Here is an 18,442-nt window from a genome sequence, read left to right on the forward strand (position 1 = left end):
CTGACGTCAGTGAGGAAGTAAAGTAAAAAATTAATCCAAGTTATTCACCTGACTCTTGACCTCAGTCAGCTGGTGAGAATGCCATCTCACAGAGACAAGATCCTCTTGTCTCTATCACACCACAGCTGTTTTACAGGTGTGTGCCATCACACCTTCCCAATGCATGCTGCGCTGGAATTGAACCCAGGACCTTGTGCGTGGTAGACAAGCACTCAGGCAAGCTACATCCCCAGTTCTGTCTTTGTTCTTATTTCACTACTTTCCAATATATTAAAGCAGAATAGGGGGGGACAAAGAGTGGTTTAAATATTACAATGTTAACCTCTGCAATGTTCCTAAATTCAGGAAACTCAATTTCATGGTTTTGGATAATGGGGGATTATATCAGTGCTTTCCCCTTAAAATAAAAATTGTAATGCTGTTAGTAGAGTTGTAAAATAACTAGGTTTCATTTCTTACTATGCACCTACTGACTACAATTAGCAATACATCAAAGACCTGTATAATACACACCACAGCTATAAAACTATGGTAAATATGGTAAAACATAAATAAGCTTACCTTACAATAGCATCAAAGGACAGCAATTCATAGTTAAAAGATCTATGACATCAACTTAGTAGAATTTCATTAAATAGTCCTGAGTCCCTGTCCTTTCCAGCCCTAGTCATTGTGTGGATCTTTATTACCAAGGAGGGTACTAGCGAGGGCAGGGGTTAGGGAGTAAAATGGACAGTTTTCTTCACAGCCATCGTTTCAGTAACATTGCCAGCATCAACTAAGTGATTTCTCCTACTTACCCCTTGACCAGCTCAACTGCAATGAAATCATTGCCATCGCCACTATTGAAAAGAATGAAGCCGTCAGCTGACGTGGTCTTGAACTGGAAAAAGAGGTGCATGGAGGTATAGGCCTGGAGGGTGGCAAGGGTCAAGTAGCTGCTCTTGGTCTTGAAAGTCACAGGGTCAGCGATGATGTTCCTCAGCCCAAACCGAGCCTTCAGTTCACAGTAGTCAATGTCCCCATTTTTGCACAGATCTATGTAGAGCAAGCCATTGAACATGAGGCTCTGAAGATGGCCAATGAAACTGGAAGGGACCACAGAGATATAACGCTTCTCCGTCATGATACCAGTCTCAATATTGTGGAACTCCAGGCGGGTGTGGTCTCCCACCATCGTACCTGTATAATCAGAAATGAGGTAGGAATGGGGAAAATTACTGTTTTCTCGCAGCCACCTTCCTCTATCTTACAGAAGGAACGTGTTTCCAAGTTTCTGAGTTCTGTCCCAGAAAACACAATACTCGTGAGAGTCTGTAGCACCTGGTCTGAGCTCAGTTAGGAAGTGAAGTAGTAGCTCAACCAAAGTTACTCTTTTGACACGTGACTTCAGTCAGCTGCTGAGAATGCCGTCTCAGAAAGAAAACCGTGAGCAAACAGAGAACCCAAGTGAAAGGGCATCACTATTCATTGTCTTCATTCAAGAATCAACTCAGGAAGCAGAGGCAGGGATCAGGGAGTAAAATGGACAGTTTTCTTCACAGCCATAGTTTACAGGAGTTTGAGGCCAGCCTGGTGAACAGAGAGAGTTTCCAGAACAGCCAGGACTATACAGAGAATACCTGTGTCTGGAAAAAAAGAAAGGAAGGAAGGAAGGAAGGAAGGAAGAAAGGAAGGAAGGAAGGAAGGAAGGAACCTTAAATCAAATCATAAGAAGTTATTTTTTTCCCTGACCAACAATTTCTCATAGTAAGTCATTACTTGGTACGTATAAAGCAACTAATTGTGGTTTCCTAAAACTAATACTGTTGCCTTCCAAAGCGACAGCTTGTACTTGAATCCTGCAAACGGGATAAAGTTGACCATAATCAGGTGGGGCTACAAAATTCATCTCTAGTCACATAACTATAGACTTTGATCTAAAGAGTAAAACCGTGATCTTTGAAAGCTAGAAAGTTGGAAAATTTGTCTATGTCCAATAATCGGAAAAACTGAGGCCCAAACTCACAGTACATCACTCCAAGGTGAGACCTGAAAATAGGCCTTTCTAGAAAGTTCCAAAGTTACCAAATGATCGGTCATTTTTAGGGAATATATACATATATTTTTTAATGAAAAAGAGACCATGAATTTGAAGGAGATCAGGGAAGGTAAATGGGAGAGCTTAGAGAAAGGAAAGGGAAGAGAGAAATGTTATAATTATGTTTTAATTTCAAAACTAAAAACATAAAAGCAAAAACAAAGGTTCAAGAGATAGGTGCTGAGACAAACTGTTTTTGGGGGTAAGAGTCTTATGAGGAGATTTGCTTCTCCCACAGACAACATGGCAGGGACCCCACAAGAGTCATCAGTTCTATCAGACAAAGTGACCTTCTCCTTAATTTGGCTCAGTCAAATTAATCTGTTGTTTTACTATCAGATGTCTCACTGATAAATGACATTTGATGTCTATCCGTCTTCCTTTTCTTTCACTCTCTACTGGTCGAGAATTTGAGTGTCAAAGAGGAAGGGTGGGCATTTGTCTTCTTGGATAACTTAGCTGGAGTCTAGGAGATCCAACCATGTCTGAAAGATTTATTCATCTCCTTGGATTTTAAATATAGATCCTACTTCCTCAGACACAAGCTCAGAAGTAATTCAAAGATTTGCAAATGAGCACAGAAATCAGGGCTTACATTTGATGAGCCTCTTCATGGTGTTTTGACAACGGGTGTCAAATTATTCTTTTAATATAAGCAAAAATAAAATAATGATGTTCGTTAAATACATAAGTTGTAGCTAGAGCAAAAATCAAAATGCGACATAAATTTGTTAACAATTGAATGACTAGGAGAAGGAATTAGGACATGAAATTACTTAATATAGACAATTGTACTAGTCATGAAATGAACATAATCTAAAATTCTCACGTTTTCAAACAGTGAAGCGATTGACAAAGCACCCAACTCCACTCGGCCCTATCTCTTCATAGCAGGTGTGGGGACTAGTATAGGAAGTGTCCGGAAAGGGACCACAGGCAACCTGCATGGAGTCAGAGGAACTGCAGGGTGCTGATGTTACTATTTGTGCCCTCACTCACATCCTTCCACACAGAAACTTCAGAGTGAAACCCTTAAAAGCAAAGGCAACCCCATGCGATCCAAAGAGTTCCCAAAGGAATCAGAGAGGCAATTTTAAATTCAGCTGAGAGATTTCTACAAAATTTTATCTTCGGGACTGAGGGCTGAGAAAAGTCTGCCTACCAAGAAAATTACCAGCTTTATAAAGCAGAATGAAAGTACATAGGGTATTGGATGAGAATTTTTTTTAAAGAGGCAGAGCAAAAGGATAAGTAGGACAAGAAAAGAGCAAGGGGCTGGGTGGTGGTGGTGGCGCACGCCTTTAATCCCAGAACTGGGGAGGCAGAGACAAGTGGATCTCTGTGAGTTCGAGACCAATCTGGTCAACAGAACGAGTTCCAGGACAGTCAAGGCTACACAAGCAAACCCTGTCTCAAAATAAAATAAACAAGAAAGAAGAAAGGAACAAAGGAAGGAATGAGGGAAGGAAGGAAGGAAGGAAGGAAGGAAGGAAGGGTTGGAGAAAGGAAGGAAGGATGTAAAGAAGGAAGAGAAAAAGAAATAAACAAGGGAACTCAAGAGCTTAGCCCAGAGCCAAAGATTGATTGAGGATTTAGGATGACTCAGGGAAAAGATCCACTACAAGTCTAGGACAGTGGGGGATCTAGCAATGTAGGTCCCCAAATCAGAAAAAAAAAATGGTTCTGTTATTCACTAAAGAAACTCACCTACCTGTTACACAGACTAAAACCAAGCCAACCACACACACCCAAAATACCCTATGTTATTACATCTGACAAAAATTTTAGAAGACTTTGCTTGACAATTGAAACTTCCACCAAACTAGTCAAATATGACAAAACAAGTCCATGTGTGGTTTAATCCACATATGGAACTGAGAACCCTGCAGAAGACAACAACTTCTGAACTTGGGGTGTAGACCAAACATTTTCTCATGTGACAATAGGTATATGCATACCTCAGAATGGCTGTTCTAGAATTCCAGAGGAAAGAAAAATAAAAGGCTTGAGTGAAAGATAATAAAGAGATACGAGGACTAACTATCTCTATATGCAAGGTCTTGTGCTAAGCTTCCGACTATGACATGTGTCACAATAAGCATTAAGTAATTGATGGCAGTATTATGTCTCCTTAGAGGTAAGGGTACTTAGTGTTCAGAGGTGAAGCAGTTTGGTTAAGGTCCCAACAGGTTGGTATGGCAGACCTTCAAACCGAATCCAGATGTGCATAGCACACATACCGCTAATGTTTTTGAAGAAAATTTTGATGCATTTTCCATATCTTTGCCCATAAAAAAGCAGTAGATGGACTTGATCTGCTACCCCTGTCGTGTAGTAACTGTAATAGAGTCCAGTCTTCTACTGGGTACCAGATACCATTCCACCTAACTCAGGATGATTGGCCATCTTTCCTAAGAAAGCCTTGTGGCCTTAGTCCTTAGTCACTTCCATAGTTCATCAGCAGGTGACAAGCCAGTCGCATAGTACCCCTCAGAATGAAGACAAATAGGAACCCCAGGAAAACTCTGGCCAGATCTGCAATTTCCCATGACCACAGAGCACACGGAGGATGAGTTAGGCTCTGGGGATAGCTTCCTCAGATTTGAACTCTAGAGTCACAGATTCTTCACTTGGTTGCCTTAGGCAAGGTTCTTAACTGTTTTACTCTTCCATTTCCCATTTGTGAAATGAGTATGCCTTGGTCAGGATTAAGGGCATCAGCACAAAATTCTAGAAAGTTTCTAGGACCATAACCATGGGCTACTAGTTATTATTCTTTTCCTTTTTTGAATGTTTTAATCATTGTTCATTTATTTTACACAGAAGTTCTTGTTACAAATGGGACAATCTAGTGCCTCTGGGTATCTCATGGCCTCCAAGGGAGGCTGAGTTCAGCAGGTTTCAGTGATATGGTGGGGGAACATGCAGTGGGCTCAGACTTGAGACATTAACTTGAAGGGAAGAATTTGGATGGCCATTTTTCTTTTCATATAATTCCTGGCCAACAGTACGAGTTTAAACAAATAGTAATGATAATAAATGATGATGATGATGATGATATTAATAATAACATTGGGAAATGTTGGAAGAAGGCACTAGGTCCTCTATGACTTCCAAACATATAAGAGTAGCTCAGAAAAGGGAGGTCTATAAAGTCTCAGTTAGGGACTTTACATTTTCATCACAATTCTCCAGACCCACTGGATCCTGACACTTTTCTCCATGTCCTCAGCACTTTTGAAAAATGTGTTCCATAAAAATGCCTTATTCTAAAAATAATTCCGAAGCCAAATATATTAGGCAATTAGTATATATTCAGTTATTGGTGATGAGCAATGTGCACTAGCTATTCAAAACCTCCTAATGAGCCTTGAATAAAGAACTTCACTTTGTGACCTAACATTTCCTATTCACACCCTATCAACGTTTTATTAACACGAGTAATAAATTGTTGTTGGGAGATTTTGAGAAAGGACGTTTTTATTCAGACTGTAGGTGGATGAGAGAGAAGTCAGTTTGGGCCGGAGCAAGAAGTCCTGGGCCAAGTGTGCTGTCTGAGCACATTAGCTCGCTCTTCTGAGAAACACAAACGAAGTCAAGCGTTCTTTTAATTTGTCCTTAATAATAGAAATCTAGCCCCATCAATCAATCAAGCCTTATTAACTGTCTACCGAACTTAGTGCTCTTTCTTCCAAGAATACAATTGTATGATAAAAAATGGAGAACACCAGGCTGGAGACTTTTTCTTTCTTGGCCTTTGGTGACAAACGAGCCTGGCCTATTCTACATGTCGTTTGTATAGCCTAGTTAGAAATTTGGCACACTGGAGGACCTGAAACAGTATGGAAAGGATTACTGAGTAAGCCAATATAACACCACTTAGAACCATGTATATTTTAGAGTCACTGCCTGATTTTATGAATTCTCTAAATTAAAATTATATCCCCAAGCTTTGTTTCACTGTTTAAAAAAAATCAACAATAAAAACACCAAACAAACAAACTCTTTTCCACTCCCAGATTCCTTTCTACTTTTCAGCTGCTGTCTTCCAGCAGCACTGAAGTAGGGGGTATGGCTGAAAGTGAAAGAATTCATTAATTTCAAATAAAATTACTAGATGGCTTGGACATGCCAAGGCTTAGCCCCACGCTCTAATTGTTAGCGCTAATAGAAAGCACAGTACATAATTGCCTTTATTCCAAAGGTTCTATAGAAGAACAATGATCAAGGCAAGGGATTACTGTACCCTTAGTTCTGCAATTCTCAGGGCCTGTGTTTTGTGGTTTTCAAGGAAAATGAAAGGAACTCACTGCTGAGTGAGACCGGGCTGAGAGTGCCACCTAGTGGTAGCTATTTATAACACGCTGTAAACTGTATCCTGGGATTTAACCAGCCAAATCCAGAGGAATTAGTGCTGCTTGCAAGCACAGCATTTGCAGGCTACTGTCTGATCTCACAGTTCATGGGGACAGCTTGAATAATTAATGCAAATCGAAAATTGCTTCTAAACAACAAAGTCATTTTCATCCCATTTTCTATATTCACTTCATACCATTAAGTTACCCTGAGGTCCCATAGGTCAGAAAGTCCTTCCAATGACTGAGCTGTGTCTTTGATAATTGGTATGGCTCTGAGAGGAAAGAGACAGAGTGCCGGGGTCGGCATCCTGAGATGTATTCCCCACCTCACCCTAGCCATTCATTATGCTTTGCCTGTGCTGGAAGAGAAATCATTTTCTTTTGATGGATTGTGAAGGGCAGCGAACTGCTTCCTTCTTTGGGATCATACAGACGTGGATTTGAAGCTTACTTACACAGCTCTAGCTTCCCCATTCCTCTTCAGTAAAATGACAATAGGGACATTTATTTTGAAAGAGTATGTTGAATTATTGAAGATTAAAGGAACAGATAATCATCAAACAGCTAGCACCACATCTAAAGCTGGATGGATATATGGTGTGTGTTTTTCTTCTGTCTAGATTCTCTCTCTCTCTCTCTCTCTCTCTCTCTCTCTCTCTCTCTCTCTCTCCACCCACTCCCCCCCACACACTCTACAATTAAAGATTCTAGAAGTATAGAAGTAGCGAAGCTTGGGCTCATAAATTAAAATTAAATTTTTGGACCCACTGTTACAGAACATTTATGATGGAAAGGGCCCTAAAAAATCACAAAAATTCAAGTTTAAAAATGGAGAAATGAAGAAAAGGAGATTCTGTATATTTATCCAAAAAGCATAAAACAGTTTCGTGGCACTGACTGTTTTAAACCCAAGGCTTCTCTCCCGCTCTTCGGAGAAGGCACCGGCGGCTACAGCTGAGGTTACAGACTGAATTAGACAAGGGTCAGGAATAGTGAGTGGCTTCCCAAAGGTCCTGCAGGAAGTTAATGTCCAGGCTAGATCAGATGACACCAGAGTCCCATGGAACTGCCCTGTGCAGAATCGAGTTTAATTTTCTTCTAGGATGTGAGTTCGGCACACTGTGTGCTTGGATACTCGGCTGGCAATGAACTAGAGATCATTGCCTGACTAATTAAAACGATCCATCAAATTCTGAGTCTACCTTCATTAGCCACTCTTAATTTCCCCACCCCAGTTGGTTGCTTTCTCAACTGATTGACAATTATATTCCTACTCACCTACACGGGAATGTCAAGACATATTCTTTTTTTTTATGTTTTTATTTATTTATTAAAGATTTCTGTCTCTTCCCCGCCACCGCCTCCCATTTCCCTCCCCCTCCTCCAATCAAGTCCCCCTCCCTCAACAAGACATATTCTTAACATTTTCAAATACCAGAATTCTTCCCAATCTACTCAATTGGTTTAATAATAGGAAATGGGTAATTTTTGAGCACCTTTTATCTTATCTTCTACTATTCTAACATATTGCTGATGGATAGCATGTCAGCAGGAAGCACTTCCATATTGCCTGGGACTCTCAGTGTTCCTTTATACACACACACACACACACACACACACACACACACACACACACAACGCCTTCCTAAACACCAAGCTGTTGTACAAAGGATTTGCCTGTTTGAGCATCACTCTATGCCAGTTCCTCTCACAACAACGATGTGGGACAATGGTCCTGTACCCTGTAAAGATGTGTCAGTTGCACTGGTTTAATAAAATGCTGATTGGCCAGTAGCCAAGTAGAAAGTATAGGCAGGGTGACCAGAATGGGAGAATTCTGGGAAGAAGAAAGGCTCAGTCTGCAGCTGTAACCCAGATTCAGAGGAAGCAAGATGAGAATGCCTCGCTGATAAAAGGTACCAACCCACGTGGCTAACACAGACAAGAATTATGGGTTAAGATGCAAGAGTTAATAAGAAGCCTAAGCTAATAGGCCAACCAGTTTATAATTAATGCAGGCCTCTGTGTGTTTCTTCGGGACTGAATAGCTGCGGGACCGGGAAGGACAGAAAATTCTGTCAACAGGTACTTAGTGAATAACAATTAAATAACTGAATGGCTAATTAAAACAAACATGTCCAGCACCTCCTACCACATGCTCCTCTCGTGTTTTCTGTGACATCCTATATTTTTGGACTCTCCATTTCCCCTATTAAAGAGTGATTTGTTTGCTGGCGCAGCGAGCTGACGTAGAGAGTGACTGATCAGGCATTTTTAGTTATTAGTAACAGAGGCATCTATATAACTCTACACCTGTTCTCTGGGCATAGACTACATACCCAAGAGAGAGCCAGATGAGAAGGATATTGCAGTAGTGGGCTACCTATATACAAACTGGAGAAAAGGATTGTGAAATACGGAGTAAGGGGAAATTCTTAGCCTTGCCTGTGCTTGTCCATAGAGAACACGAGGTGTTACTTCCTTTAAAGAGAATAGAAACTTCCAAAGGGGGAACGGCAGACAGACCAGACAGTGAAAGCAGAGACAAAGCCCACCACAGTCACACTTACCCTCGGCCACGTCATCATCCACTGTCAGCTTAAGGCTTTTTCCTCTGCGCACCACCCGGACGGTGTGCCACTCATTGTCATTGAGCTTCTGACCTGCATACAGGGTCTCAGGTCCTTTGCCTAAGAACGGTGGTAAGTGTCAAAAGTTAGAACCGGCTCTCAGAGTACTGCTCAGGGCATAAAGTTTGTCAAAGCCACACTGGTGTACATGGCCCAGGACAGCCACGGTTCCTACTGCTACTGTTCCCATGCAACCCTCTATATTCATCTCCAAAAGCAGACATCTCAATCAAAACGTGAATGACATTCATCCATAATGAAGGATATAAGTATCCTCCCTCATGCATAGTTATGAGGTCTTTAAATACTAAAAACACTTAAGATTTACAGTGATCGCTAATCAGCGGGCATTTGTTTTGGTAAGGCTAGATACCAAAAATTCATCACCATTTAATTTTTATTGGTCACTTGCCTCTTTAAGCTTAGTACAAAAGTGTGGCTTTTACAAAATATTTACCAATGTGTAAGAAATTACTCTTCAAATTCTATTTCCTTAACTTGCCATTTCTAGTAACCCACAGTCCTATCAGAATTTAACAACCATAGCAATCAAAAAAGTAAGCAACACTAAAAATTGTATCTAGGTTTAAATACTGCAATCAATACCCCTGGGGTAACACAAGGGGATCCAGGCTGTTCTCACTGTTCATCATCCTCCAAAAACTAAAACAAATGAAACAAACAAAAACTCAAAAGATCAAAAGAAAGAAATACCATAAATTTCAATATTGAACATATAATCTCAAAACAGTGTTTCACATAAGGAACTACTAGGTAAAGGAGTCAGCTTAGTAGTCTCAAGAGAACCCATGTTAAGACAGTCAAGATGAAATTCAAGTTGACCCCTATGAAGGGCCTGGGAAGCAAGGAATTGTGGTGTTTTACAGCAAAAGACTGTAAGACAGAGAAACACAAGGCATTGGGATGCTGCCATTAGCAAGAGGAAAGAAACTAACTTCAGAATGTGTATCATCATGGACCCAAAATGAAAATCTGAAGACAAAGAACGCATCAGGGAAGCTGTGGATTTGGACCAAGCTTCTCCTTCTGAGGCACAGAGCTTATTCACGCAGAAGCTGATGGTTACGCAATGCTGAACGAATCAGTCAATATATGCACAGCTTTGTGCTTAAAATAACTTGAAATATATTAAAATATGTAAGAGAAAGCTATGATACCTTATTTTGGAAAGAAAATAAACTCAGGCAGGAATCTTTAGATAATTGTTAAGTTGTACTTTTCAAATATTGAGTAGTTAATATTCCTAGTTGAGCTGGCTTTAAGGGTAACAGAGGTAAAGTTTGGGAGATCATTTCCCCTTGAAAAATAAAGGCTTTAGAGTGAAGAATTTTATTTTAGTTTCAGCACAAGCATATTTTTTTTCCTTTGGAATTTATCCACCATCCAACATGCTACTCAAAGGAGTAAGACTCTTGAACATCAGTGATGAAACTTGGGTTGATCCAGTGAGCCTCAAATCCCATACCGATGGCATGAAATAGCTTGATGACTCTTCGGAGAAGAATTTGCTAAGAAACAACTGTTACTTAATATCATATTTGCTTCTTAATGCTATCTTGAATTCACACAGTAAAATGGAATCCCCCTCTACATTTCAAATCACTAAATAGACCCGTTCATTATTTCCTTCAACTGAAGCCTCAGATGGACGCAGTGTCCCCTTTCAGACCCCCCCACTGAGAGGGCAGTGGGAGAAAAATGGATGACATCATGTGGGTTCTTTTAAGAAGAAGAGTGGATGTTCTTAGAACAAACAAATCTGCCGTTGTGTTTTATGTTTTTATCCTTTTTATTCTATGTACAAATGCTTTGCCAAGAGAGAACAAAGAGAAGACGGATGTGGAGAAAAGTGGCTATGGAGGCAGAACTGCTACAGATATGGGCTATTTAAAACCTCTCCTCCAAGGGAACATCTGTTCTTTAGGCAATTTTTTTTTTCACATCAGTTAATTTCTAAGATTGGGGACAAGAGAAAAGAGAGAATGACAAGCACAAACACAGTCAGTTGGGGACATTGCTACCTAAGCACCGTGTTAGCTACAGAAATGCAAAAGAAGCTTTATTTTTGCCTCAGGTGTTTTCAATGAAGCCAGCATTTTATAGGTATAGCATTTAAAGGTATCCAGCAAATGTGTGTGGTGGCCAGATTCAAACACAAATATTCAACTGTCCATTCAACTTTAAAGCATTAGAATGTGATGTCCTATTACTTAAATTTATGGAAAGATTAGTGAAACTTTTTATGCCCTGCTATTTCCGACATCACTAATTCTCATTATTGTAAGAGTGGGTGAAAAAGATTCACACCAATTTCATTAAAATGACAAGGAATCTTGGCCAATATTCACTTTCAAGTAGCAAACTGATGAACCTCAGCAAGACTTTATGAAGCCCATCTTCTGGAAGTGAAGTGCTAATGGCATTTATTCTTAATCAAGCCAAAAGGCCAAGTCACCATGCTAAAGGAAAGTGATTTTTAAATTCAGCTGCAAGTTTCGGCAAAGTGAGAGGGGGGTGTCAAGTTAACCTGTAATTCCCAAAGGAGACTGAGTTGGTAAGCAACACAAGTTGATGCTAACACAAGCAAAAGGTGGAAACACAACAAACTTCGGCTTGCAAAGCTGAAAAGATCCAGTTCAGGGAGGATTCCCACCTCAACCCCCACCCACAAGTTGAATAGAATCACTCAAAAAGCCAGTGAAGCAGCAACGGTGGGTAATGAGTAGAGTTCTTTCTGGTAGGTAGAGGGTGCCCCCAAAAGGAAGAAGAAGGAAAAGGACATTGTTCACGTTTGAATTGAAAATAACACTAACCAAGAACTAACAACCTCAGACCCATAAATGTTCCGACGCTGTTGTCTCTTCAAAAACTAAGATGATTATGATCTGAAGTGGGGTTCCCACTGGATGTATGTGTTGGCATGTTTCCCTTCTTTCACAGTGTATACAAGAAATATTGATCCCAGGAAATCCTATGAGTCCCCTTAGGCTGCTCAGACATGAGGGCTACAGTTAAACAGAACCCAATCCACTCTCATAGCTGACTTCCCCCAGGTTATGATATTTATGATGAAGAGGAGAACCACAGAGGAAGAGTTCTGACATACAGAGTTTTGTAAGAGTAGAGAACTGAATTCTTCATGCCTGAAAAACAAAAATCCTTTCATGATTGCTTGTGGTGGTAGCAACAGCATGTCCACTCATTCCGGCCTTGAGACCCTCTTCACTTCCACTGCCTCTGTGAGGGGAGGTTTTGCGCATTGGAATATGGACTAATTTTCTGATAAGCAGACAACAGAGAACAAGAAATAACAGCTGAAAAACGCCAAACAGATTCTTTTCTTGAACCCAAGAGAAATCCCAGGTCATTAAGCAAGAAGAACTAATAATAAAATCAAAATAAAACACTATAATAAAAATTACTGCTGGTTGCTTGGAGGAAGATGACACTTTGATATCAAAAAATTCTTAGCTCCCTCCACTGTGGGCTTTAGTTTAATCATTTTTAACCTAGTTAAGTTTTTTAGAGAACAGACGATATTGTATGATTTTGCTATTTCCTCTAAGAACAATATAGCCACAGAAACTACAGGTTACCTCAAAATACACATTTTTATTATTCTATTTCTATGACCTCACAAAATTAAGGTAAACCCGATGGTTTTGCTCATATGCAGGCGGTAGAGATTCCTTCCATCTGCCACAAAGGGCTGTTTTCAAAATTGGAGGGAACGTTTGGGGAGTTTTGATTGTGTGGGTTTGAAACGGGTGATCAACATGACTTTTCTTCACCTGAATTTCTCTATTTGCGCAAAAGAGAAAATGATACCTTGGTTTCCCTAGGATCCATATTCCACGTGAGTCTAAAAGAAAGTCCTACAATCCTTTAAAAATCACAAAACATTCTCTCTTAAAAAGGTATATATAATTCTATAAATATGTGCAAATTATTGTGTTAGATAAAAAAAAAACAAAGACATTGATGAAGAAAACACTTACCTTTATTTCATCAGCACCTAGCTGCGACAAGAACTCTACTGAGCCCAGAGCAACAGAGATTTTATTGCCCACCCTTCCCAGAGAAACAGATTATTTAGGGGTGAAGCAAAGACAAAGAAAGGAACTTAAGGAGGAGAATAAGGACAGGGAAGTGTTTTTGTTTTCTGTCTAGATATATATATATATAAAAACAGTTAAGGCAGTATCTGGTTTGCCTTTGTAAGTATAAACTCAGCAGATTTCCAAAATCTGATTAGATGAAATTATTGTAGCAAAACTGCTCAATTCGATTATTTCATTTTCACCAAAGTCCTCAAGCCTCAGGGACAACCGAGGAACTTTCCACAACAGGTATGGAAGGTACAATGTGCTCAGAATAAGTCTTCTACAAGTGACCCAACTCTACTGAGCACGTACACCATGGTGAAGATCCAGATTCTAGTAATAAATAAATAAATAAATAAATAAATAAATAAATAAATAAATAAATAAAAACTTTGCAGGGAGTCCAGCACGGATAACATCTTCAGCCACAGACTGCCCACCCTCTCCTAACGACTGCCCATCCACCTCAGTACTTCGTGTGCTAACTGTACACAGCTACTCAGCTGCGGCAGTGTTAGGGAACTGACAACTATGAGGTTTAACAAATGCTAAATGAGGAACAGTGAGACCACGCAATCAGTGTGATATTGAGATAAGATAAGCAAAATGGGAAAGATCCTTCATGGGTCTGCCCTTTAGTTACTGGTGAGGAAACCTGAAGAGGCAAAGACAAATTAAGGAAGACGACCTACATCTCAGGAGAGTTGACTTCTCTATGTTTAGAGGGCATGAGGTCCTTGTGCTCACAGATAAGCCCTAGGGAAACCAGGAATGGTAGACAGGCAGGGTTGTCTCTTAAAGGAAGATTATACAGAACCTATTTTTCTGCCCAGAAAGCTGGGAATGGATATAGTTAGTATATATATACTATAGTGACCTGTACTATCAGTAGGGCTAGGCTACACTCAGTCCCCCGGGATATCCTATTTATCCAGGATGCTTTCTCCCTAGACCTTTATCTTGAACATTGTTTCTCAGTCAATAGAAACCAGCCTTATGGGGGATGCCACATGTACTTTGTAATAGTCTAGGTAACCTCTGTGCTCTCTGTAGGGCCAAGCCACATTTAACTCCCACAGACCTTTATGGTTATCTCAGTCATTTTCTCTAGACCTTTATCTTTAGAATACTTTCTCAGTCAATAGAACCCATCATCATAGAAGAGGTCATATTACACTTTGTAAAAAAAAAAAAACTTCAATTTAAACATGTCTTAAGCTTTGTTGTACACACAGGATTGAATCAGTTGTCAACAGGAAACTTTTCTCCAAAATTGTGCTGTGCTTAACTGTGCCTAAAATACAACTCTGGGTATCAGACTCTAGAAGTCTGAACCAACATCAGCTGCTGACTTGTCATAAATAGGATTTCCTTCTAGCTTCACACAGACAGATACTCTGCTGGCCCTAGTGTTTGTAGAGACTCCCACAGATGAGGAAATTAGAACGGGATAGAATGAAGTCAAGTGGAAGTTGATAAAACATAATTTCAAATGAGAAGCGAAGAGAAAGGAGTAGCTACTTCATAGAATGCTGCAGGAAAAAAAAATTCTCTACGTTCTGTTCTTGTCATGAGTTCCTATTCTAAACGACAGGATCACACAAGACTTCTCTGAGGAAATAGGTTTGAGAAGAATGAAAATGTGCAAATGCCCAAGGCCATGAGGTGAGCATGTTGGAGGACCCCAAAGAGGCCCATTTTGGCTGAAACTCGTACCCCAGAGGGAGAAGGAAGGGGAGAAATTGGTGATGTATGCAGAGGCCAGATGATATAAGACCATAGATGACATATTATTCTATCTAAATACAATTCTAAAGGCCACAGGAAGATTTGGAAAGTCAAACAAGTATATAATTACTACAGTATTTCTTCTGTGTCTTTATATATTTCTGTAAGTGTGCGCTTGGATGCTCATCCCTATGGGCACATGGAGAGGCCAGAGGAAACTAAAATCTTACGTTTTATTCCTTTGGCACAGGATTGCTTACTGAATTTGGGGCTAGCCTGGCAGTCAGTAAGTTCTAGCAATATTACTGTCCCACCCCTAAGCCCACACTGAATGGTGGAGTTACATGCCTGGCTTTTTTTTTAAATAGTCACAAACATGATGTTTGTTTTTCTTCAATAAAATAATAAGTAGGCCGGGCAGTGCTGGTGCAAGCCTTTAATCCCTGCACTTGGGAGGTAGAGGCAGGCTAATCTTTGTGAGTTTGAGGCCAGCCTGGTCTATAAGATCTAGTTCCAGGACAGGTTCCAAAGCTACAAAGAAACCCTGTCTCAAAAGCAAAACAAAACAAACAAAACAGAAAAGAAAAGAAAGAGTATATATTTAAAAATCCACACTTGGCAGATAAAATCAAACAAAAAATGAACATATTGGCAAATAGCAATGCCCAGTAACAGTATTCTTAAAGGATGCTGAGATGGAGGCAAAGGGACTGAGTTCTGAGAATCAGTTTAACACGGACAAACCTTTCAAAACCTAACCCTAACCTTAGCCATTTCCAGACTTGGAGTTCCTGACTTGTAAAATGGTGACGATATGTAACTGGTAAGATACAACAACCTTCATGCAAACATTCCAAGACATGCATGTTCAGGATAAAGAGATTAAAAGTGCAAAACATGTTATAATACCAGTACTTTTAATATCAGAGCCGTATGGTCTTAATGTCTGATCTGAAGTTAGAGCGCTCATCCTAAAAACATCATTTCTCCATTTCTCCTTCATTTGCTTCTCCACATGCTCGAGAACATCAGTGCCTCACAACCACCATGCTTACCTCTCAGGGACATCTAACATTCACTATTGGTCTTCTCTTATCACACCTTGGCTCGTGGAGGCAAGATTTGTAGGGCTAGTGATACCCTACATCAGTGGTTCTCAACCTTCACAATGCTATAGCCCCTTAATACAGTTGCTCTTGTTGTGGTGACTCCCCCAAGCATAAAATTATTTTTGTTGCTACTTCATAACTGTAATATTGCTACTGTTACAAATTGTAGGTCAAATATCTGACATGCTGATGGTCTTACATAACCTCTGTGAAAGGGTTGTTTGAACCCCATAGAGGATGTGACTCACAGGCTGGGAATGGCTGCCCTGTATCATGCCTGTTATTTTATTTGGGCATTGGGGATTTGAACTCAGGTCCTTATGCTTGCACAGCAAGTGATCTTAATCAGTGAGTTATGTCCTCAATCCCCTAATTTAAATTTGAACATTTTTTTTCTGGCTGCAATTGGATCCAATGTAAAAAAAAAAAAGGCCGATACCATACAGAAGGGAGTCTTTCAGGAAGCTGTTAAAGGCAGGAGGTGAAAGTGACGTAGACTAAGGAGAGCAGTGGAAATAGAAGTGATAAGATTTGCTGTGCATTTCAGAAGCAGGGTCAACAAGACCAGGAGAGCCATTTGGAAAGTAGGTTAAGAATGGGGAGGAAGGAGGCGGAGGCAACATAGAAGTCATTGTTGATTCCTAGACTGAATTCTGATCATCTGAGTAGATTCAAGCTCAGCTAGAAAAGGAAAGTTTCCAGGAAAAGTGAGACCTTGGTTCAAATACCCCAAACCCACGGAAATGTCTTAGTGCACACCCATAAACTCCACATTCCTACAGAAAAAGGCATCTTGCTCCAAGTTTTCTGCCAACCTCTAGCATAAGCCGTAAATTTGCAGCATGCCCAACAGTCGTGAGCTGAGGATCACTGGGTTCAACAGTCCTTGTCATAATCTCTCACCAGGAAGCCGCTTTGCAAGGGATAAAGCAACTGGCTCAATGATAGAAAGAAGATCCCTAGGAAAATATTGTATCTACTCTTGTTTATTTAAAAATCTGCAAATTCACTAGAATGTTTGCCTCTGTAGTCCTGGTATGATTCATAGACTCTGGACACTTTTAATTACTTAATATGCTACAGTGCGCTAGGGTCTCACCATGGGATCTTCTTATTGGCAAGTAAAGATGTAGGCTTGAAATATTTTTACCAGGATGTCCCTTAAAACCCTCCCCCTATCATACCCTAATACTTTTCAATTTAAATTTATTTTCTCATCAGGAGATTGCTTATCCTAAATGTCAAAATAAGAAACCGTAAACAAGTGTGAATGGAAACATCTGGGAAATCATTAGTTTTGTCTTTGTGTATGTGTGCCTGCATGCGTTATATGGCGTGTGTTTGTGTGTGTGTATAGGAATGTGAACATGTATACACCACGGCAGATACGTGGCAGTGAGCTGCAACCTTGGGGATTGATGCTCATCTTCCACACTGGTTGAAACAGGGTCTCTTATTCACCGTGGAAGACAGACCAGCTGGCCCACGAACTTCAGGACTTTCCTGTCTCCACCTCCCATCTCCCTGTAAGACGGCTAAGTTCACAGACATGGATACTAAAACACCTACATTTAGATGGATTCTGGATATCTGAACTGAGGTTATCATAATCATGTGGCCATCACTTTGACCACTAGGCCATCTCCCTAGACACGAAATTTGTTTTAAATATGAATTAAATAAGGCAAAAAATGGAGCTTACAGCACTCTCCCTCGATTACTGTTCATAACTTTTCTATTCTTTATCTCTCGCCAGTCTTACTAAATACCCAAGCTAAGAGTGTTTACCTCCCCAGTAATTCAATTCTACTTTAACTCTGCAAATTATCACACTGTCTCCTGTACTACAGTTTGGGTCTTTTTGTTTTTGTTTGTTTTGTATCTACTTTAGGGCTTTGGAATAAGATTTTGTTATCTTTATAATCTTAAAACTAAGCATCTAACCTTGAACCTAAAAGCTGTTCCACATTGGAGGAGGGGAAAAGAGTGCTATGAAATGTGTCTTCTAAGCAAGACGTGGCTGTTACCACATCACTTCAAAGCAGCTGTGGTCCCTTGCACAAGATCAAGCCAGTTGAAATTCCATCATGGTATATACAGTTTGATTAGGTCAACTTTTCTGCACCTGTGGGACATAGCAACTTAGAGGAGTCTCATAGGAAAAAAACAAAACAAAACAAAAGCATTCCATCATGAATGGAGGTAGGCATCTGAGGCTCCACCCCTCGCTAAGAAGATACTGAAATGGGTGCCTGCTAAAGAATGGAGGGTCACCTTTCTCTGGGCACACGGCCCGTACCCAACGATGGCTTCACATCAAGGTACACACAAGTGGCAATAACTGGATTCTAAGTTATCAAAAGAAATGAAGTTGGAAAAGAGATGGAGCAGGCAAAATGAGAGGGAAGCGATA

At 40.2% G+C, this 18,442-nt stretch overlaps 1 protein-coding gene across 47 annotated transcripts in view; it reads right to left on the bottom strand.

The window, feature by feature from the left end:
• Nrxn3 (neurexin 3) overlaps window positions 1-18,442 on the bottom strand; it is a 1,550,418-nt gene that overhangs the window by 796,559 nt on the left and 735,417 nt on the right. For all 47 annotated transcript variants that reach the window (XR_012907734.1, XR_012907733.1, XR_012907732.1 and 44 more), the window contains 2 exons: window positions 9,009-9,128; window positions 801-1,182 (listed from right to left, as the gene is read on the bottom strand). Coding sequence is in view for 39 of the 47 variants with exons in the window: in XM_075948192.1 (XP_075804307.1) it covers window positions 801-1,182; window positions 9,009-9,128 (502 nt within the window). In the remaining 8 variants the exon portion in view is untranslated. The remainder of the gene's footprint in view (window positions 1-800; window positions 1,183-9,008; window positions 9,129-18,442) is intronic.

Source organism: Microtus pennsylvanicus, chromosome 14 (assembly GCF_037038515.1).
Source record: "Microtus pennsylvanicus isolate mMicPen1 chromosome 14, mMicPen1.hap1, whole genome shotgun sequence".
NCBI lineage: Eukaryota > Metazoa > Chordata > Mammalia > Rodentia > Cricetidae > Microtus > Microtus pennsylvanicus.